Here is a 6,436-nt window from a genome sequence, read left to right as displayed (position 1 = left end):
GTAGAGTGCTGTGGCATCACAGCTCACAGCAACTTCCAACTCCTGAGCTTAAGCGATTCTCTTGCCTCAGCCTCCCAAGTAGCTGGGACTACAGACACCTGCCACAACACCCGGCCATTTTTTGGTTGGAGTTGTCACTGTTTGGCAGGCCCAGGCTGGATTTGAACCCACCAGCTCTGGCACATATGGCTAGCACCTTAGCTGCCTGAGCTATAGGCGCCGAGCCACTGGCTATTTTTTTTTGCTGTAGTTGTCATTGTTGTTTGGCAGGCCTGGGCTGGGTTCAAACCTGCCAGCTCTGGTGTATGTGTCTGGCGCCCTAGCCGCTGAACTCCTGAGCTCAGGCAATCTATCCGCCTGGGCCTCTCAGAGCACTAGGATTACAGGCATGAGCTACCTTGCTCTGCTGATTGTCCTAAATTTTACTGATGAGAAAAAATCCAATCCTACTAAACTTACACGATTAAAGACAAAGTATATTTTACAACAACCTAATAGACATTATATCAGATAATGAAAACAATAAAAATAAATATTTTCAGAGTTAGTTTCAGCATAACATACACTCTACTACTGCACTTCCCATCACAGGAAACAATGCACGCGGGTGGGGCTTCCTACGATCTTTTTGTTCATGTGAAATCTTACAAAATAAGGTCTTATAAAAAAACTTCATGAATACACTCTTCGTTTTAGACATTAAAAAATAAATGTGTTTTTGATTTAGAGCTTATCCCAGAGCCCCTGATGTCACTGAGGAGAAGAGAGCTTTGGCAACTACTGTTTTGTGAAGTTAATTTGTTTGGCTCTGAGCTAAACTGTCAAGGTCAGATAGGCTGAGAAACAAAGCTTCATATTCTTGGTGCAAATATATAGAGATTCATATTCCCAAAGGAAAAGGAGTTTTAGTTAACAAGGAAAATCATTTATCTTACATTACACTGATAATTAAAGAATCCTAGAAAAATCATGTGCAGTACCCAGGGGAATGCCTCTAAGCCAGCAGGAGCCATCAGGTCAAATCACAGAGTAATTTTTTTGCAGAAACTTAACACATTTTCCCCCTAAACATTGGCTTGAAAACTCATCTCATGCTTAATTGGAATTTTTATTGTATCTGCGATCAAATATTTTTCTATTTTCATGAGATTACAAGGCAAAGCAATGAAGACATACTTTTTTTTTCGGTTTGCCCTCTGCCCTGGGTCCGCCCTCAGCTGCAGCTACTGCCCACTCTCTCCCACCTGTCCCTTCTGAGCCTGGCTTCGCTGACCTTGACTTCGGACTGGAAGAAACCTCCTCAGTGCATTTGGTGGCCAAGTATCTGACTATATAAGCAACTTGGTGGTCTCACCTTCTCCAGTCGAATTCTCTCTCCACATGCAGCTTCTGGCCCATTTTCAACTAAGATCAGGTCTTCAGAGGTCACCTTCCACTGGTGGCCAGCAAAATGCACCACAGCAAAGAGCCTACCGTATTGCCCAGTGGCAATGAGCTCATTCACCTTCCCGACGACCTCTGTGGGGAGAGGTGGCTGGGCAGTCCCCCATGCTCCCTCCCCTGCCCCTCTGTCCCCTCCCCCCCCCCCCGCCGTGTGCCATGGAGTTTCCAGTGGAGAGGCCCTGGGGTGCACAGGTGCACATGATAGCTCACCCTGTAGAACCTCACTGGCAGGCACCCAGCCCTTGCTGGCCCCCACGCAGTTAGGGGACAGGGCACAGGGTCAACCTGTAGTTCCCAAGGGCACAGGCACCTTGGCAGGCAGGGCTTTTACAGAAGGAAACTTCCCTGACTTCACAGAATGCCCTGGCCTGAGCACGCAGCACGCCTGGCTGTGTGTCTGTGACGCCACCTTGTTTATCCCCATTACTTATCAGTCTTTTTCTTTTTTGGCCAGGGCTGGGTTTGAACCCACCACCTCCGGCAATGGGGGTGCTGCCCATCCCATTACTTATCAGTAAGTGGCCAGTGGATGGAGGAATGAGCACTGAGAAGTCAAAGCTGAGGCCTTGTGCAACAATAGATACCCAGAATTACATCCCCACGGGTGGGCGGACCCTATCTGTGTGCCTCTTCCCACAGGGTTCTGAGCTCTGTCTGTTGTCACTGTCCTAGCTCAGGTAACAATCCCCTCTGTCTTGCACCTTTTACTCTGAACAGCATTCACTGACCACCAACACACACAGCCTGGCCTAGGGTCAGGTACCCAGAATGGCCACAAAATTCTTCCTACCCCGGAATGGGAGCCACGACCAGAGCTGCACTGGCAGCGGGTCTGGGAACATTCGCCTTGCACAGTATGTGGAATCGTACTTTCAAACACTTTCCAAAAAGGAGCTTGCACGCAACAATGCGGACTTCCACCTTTTTGGGAGAGGGAAGATTACAGGTACAGTGGTCGACCACACTGTCCCATCTCAGGACATGAGCACAACGCTGAAGTGACTCTAAACACCTCATGTGTTTCTCCCACAGCCAGGGAAGCACCAGCATCTGTGTGTCATTGGGCTCATCTGCTCGTCTGGGGAGAACTGCCCCAAACCCCACATTTCCACCACAGGAGGACATGAGTGACGGACCAAGCATCCTCTCCCCTCACCCAAAGAGTGAAATTTTGGTGTTAACTGGCAAAAATGAACATGAGTGCCTACACTACTGTGTTTAGGAGCTCCCAGAAAGGGGACATCCTTGCTCTGAGGCCTGGTGCCCACCTTGTTGGTGACCAGGGTGGGAGCAGCACCACCCTCGGGTCTGTCTTCCAGGGAAGTCCCTTACCTGTGTGGTGTCTGGTCTCCTCAGTGGGGTCAGGCAAGACAACTTCTGGCCAAGGGGGTGAGCTCAAGGATGTTTTAGGAACATATCTGTAAGAAATATTTAATATACACAAGTCACACACATGAAAAGGCAGCTCAAAATCCCTCAGAAATAGCCGTGCACAGAGCATCAGGAAGGACAAAGTTCTCCTCAGTCCCTGACTCAGGGCTTGCACCCTCAGGTTGCTTGCTGGAACCCTTGAAAGTGAGCTGCTCTGGCCAGGCAAGGTGGCTCACGCCTGTAATCCTAGCACTCTGGCAGGCCGATGTGGGTGGACTGCCCTGAGCTTACATGTTGCAGACTAGCCTGAGCAAGACCCTTCTGCTTCTCTTAAAAAAAAAAAAAGCAGGTGGTGCCTGTGGTTCAAGGAGTAGGGCGCTGGCCCCATATACCAGAGGTGGCGGGTTCAAACCCAGCCCTGGCCAAGAAAAAAAAAGGAATAGCTGGGTGTCGTGGTGGGAGCCTGTAGTCCCAGCTTCTTGGGAGGCTGAGATAAGGGAACTGCTTGAGCCCCAGTTGGAGGTTGCTGTGAGCTGTGACTCCACAGAACTCTATTGAGGGCGACAAAGTGGGACTCTGTCTCAAAAAAAAAAAAAAAAAAAAAAAAAAAGAAGTGAGCTGCTTTTTCCCAGGCCCTCATTGGAAGGGCCTGGCTGTTGGAGTCGCCATGGCTGTGTATGCATGTACCTGTGTGAGTGTGTGAGCTTGCTATCTTGAAGTTAAGGGATTCTGGGCAGCACCAAGACTCACTCTTTAAAAAAAAAATTACTACTTTTTAGAGACAGCATCTTGCTGTGTTGCTCAGACTGGTCTTTTTTTTTTGAGACAGTCTCACTTTATCACTCTCAGTAGAGTGCTGTAGCATCACAGCTCACAGCAACCTTAAACTCCTGGGCTTAGGTGATTCTCTTGCCTCAGCCTCCTGAGCAGCTGGAACTATAGGTGCTTGCCACAATGCCCGGCTATTTTTTTGTTGCAGTTTGGCCAGGGCTGGGTTTGAACCCACCACCCTTGGTATATGGGGCCAGTGCCCTACCCACTGAGCCACAGGCGCAGCCCAACTCAGGCTGGTCTTGAATTCCTGGGCTCAAGCGATCTTTCTGCCTCAGCTTCTCAACTTCTCAAGTAGCTGGAACACAGTCGCCTGCCACAATGCCCAGCTAGTTTTACTTTTCTTTTCTTTCTTTCTTTTTTTTTTTTTGTAGAGACAGGGTCTCACTTAATCACCCTTGGTAGAGTGCTGTGTCGTCACAGCTCACAGCAACCTCCAACTCCTGGGCTTAGGTGATTCTCTTGTCTCAGTCTCCCGAGTAGCTGGAACTACAGGTGCTTGCCACAATGCCCTGCTATTTTTTTGTTGCAGTTTGGCTGGGGCTGGGTTTGAACTCACCACCCTTGGCATATGGGGCCAGCACCCTACCATCTGAGCCACAGGCGCTGCCCACTGGCTAGTTTTTCTATTTTTAGTCGAGATGGGGTCCACTCTTGCTTAGGCTGGTCTTGTGCTCCTAAGCTCAATGGGTTCCTCCCACCTTGGCCTGCCAGATATTCACTATAGTTTTTAAGCTTTTGTTGCTACTGCCACTAGAAAGAGAAATTCCAGTCTTTCTGCTCCCGGGTTGCAAGAAGAAAAATTAGACTTGCAATATAAGGAAAACGTTCTGACTCCCACACCAAGGACCAGGTCCACTGTCCTGGCGCTGGACATGGCCACATGCACCTATGAAGACAATGGCTGCCTTCCTGCCTGCTAGTCTCAGGGCCCTGGAAACACAGACCTGTGCTCTGGGACTGACCAGGGGCTTAAGGAGGGCTGCAGGTGCCGCTCTTCAAAAGAAATCTCTAACCTGCTTGGTGTCCTTGGTGTCCAGTCTCCTCAAAGACCAGGCTGTGCCCAGTGTGAAAAGAACAAAAATGGGAAACTTTTGGGAAACTGGCAGGAAGGGTATAAGATACACGCAGGAAAAAATTAGGCCAGTGCAGCAAATTCTCTCTTACGAGTTCTTCCTATATTCAGATTCAGTTTTTCAACTTCTTTTTTTTTTTCTTGCAGTTTTTGGCTGGGGCTGGGTTTGAACCCACCACCTCTGGCATATGGGACCAGTGCCCTACCCTTTTGAGCCACAGGTGCCGCCCAGTTTTTTCAACTTCTTTTGAGAAACAAAAGACTCCTGTATCTCCCTGCTGCCAAGAATCCCTGATGTCACAGAAACAGCAGCTGCCGCTTTGAGTGCTTAGTGGGTGCCTGACACTTGTTCTAACCTCTGAAAATAAACATTTACTTAATTCTCACCAAATTCCATGGAGACAGATGCTAACATTCCTACCTTGCTGAGCTCAGTGTCCCCAAACTTTGAGGGGCAATCTGGGACTATACCCGGGGCTTCCCTACAGATAACCATGGCCCTGTACTGGGAATGGGATTGTGTTAAATTTACTTTCTGCAGTATCTAACACTTGTGTCATAGCTCATAGCAACCTCAAACCCTTGGGCTCGAGTGATCTTCTTGCCTCAGCCTCCTGAGTAGCTGGGACTATAGGCACCTACCACAATGCCCAGCTATTTTTATTATTTATTTATTTTTTTTGTAGAGACAGAGTTTCACTCTATCGCCCTAGGTAGAGTGCCATGGCATCACATAACTCACAGCAACCTCCAACTCCTGGGCTTAGGCGGTTCTCCTGCCTCAGCCTCTGGAGTAGCTGGGACTATAGGCGCCTGCCACAACACCTGGCTATTTTTTTGTTGCAGTTTGGCCGGGGCCGGGTTTCAACCCACTGCCCTGGGTGTATGGGGCCAGCACCCTACCCACTGCGCTACAGGCGCTGCCTGCCCAGCTATTTTGAGACAGGGTCTCGCTCTTGCTCAGGCTGGTCTCTAACTCTTGAGCTCTAGCAATCCATTCCCCTCAGCCTCCCAGAGTGCTAGGATTACAGGCATGAGCCACCTCAACTGGCCCTAAGTATAAAATTTTAACACAGAAGGTGCTTTTGCAAATTATATGAATTCTCAGAGATTCTGACACAGTATTCCTAGTTAGAAATCTTGAATTAGGCATTAAAGATTCTCTGTAATAGGGCAGCACCTGTGGCTCAGTGAGTAGGGTGTTGGCCCCATATACTGAGGGTGGCAGGTTCCAACCTGGCCCCAGCCAAACTGCAAAAAAAAAAATAATAATAACTTAGCCAGGCATTGTGGCAGGCTCCTATAGTCCCAGCTACTTGGGAGGCTGAGGCAAGAGAATCGCCTAAACCCAAGAGCTGGAGGTTGCTGTGAGCTATGTGATGCCATGGCACTCTACTGAGGGCGACAAAGTGAGACTCTGTCTCTTAAAAAAAAAAGATTCTCTGTAATAGCTCGCGCATGTAATCCTAGCACTCTGGAAGGCCAAGGCAGGTGGATTGTCTGAGCTTAGGAGTTCAACCAGCCTGAGCAAGAGTGAGACCCCATCTCTACTAAAAAAAGAAAAACTAGCCAGTGATTGTGGCAGGTGCCTGTAGTCCTAGCTACTTGGGAAGCTAAGGCAGGACAGTTGCTTGAACCAGGAATTTGAGGTTGCTGTGAGTTATGACATCATGGTACTCTACTGGTGGCAAGAAAGTAAGGCTCTGTCTTTAAAAA

General features: G+C 48.8%; 1 protein-coding gene across 2 annotated transcripts in view; it reads right to left on the bottom strand.

The window, feature by feature from the left end:
• MRPL21 (mitochondrial ribosomal protein L21) overlaps window positions 1-6,436 on the bottom strand; it is a 15,852-nt gene that overhangs the window by 4,262 nt on the left and 5,154 nt on the right. For both annotated transcript variants that reach the window (XM_003798384.3, XM_012810508.2), the window contains exons 3-4: window positions 2,776-2,861; window positions 1,355-1,518 (exon numbers count right to left, since the gene is read on the bottom strand). In XM_003798384.3, coding sequence (XP_003798432.1) covers window positions 1,355-1,518; window positions 2,776-2,861 — 250 coding nt within the window. The remainder of the gene's footprint in view (window positions 1-1,354; window positions 1,519-2,775; window positions 2,862-6,436) is intronic.

This window comes from Otolemur garnettii, unplaced genomic scaffold (assembly GCF_000181295.1).
Source record: "Otolemur garnettii isolate 467f Iridium unplaced genomic scaffold, OtoGar3 scaffold00134, whole genome shotgun sequence".
NCBI lineage: Eukaryota > Metazoa > Chordata > Mammalia > Primates > Galagidae > Otolemur > Otolemur garnettii.
Note: the sequence above shows the minus strand (reverse complement) of the source record. Positions and strands in the feature narration are given on the sequence as shown.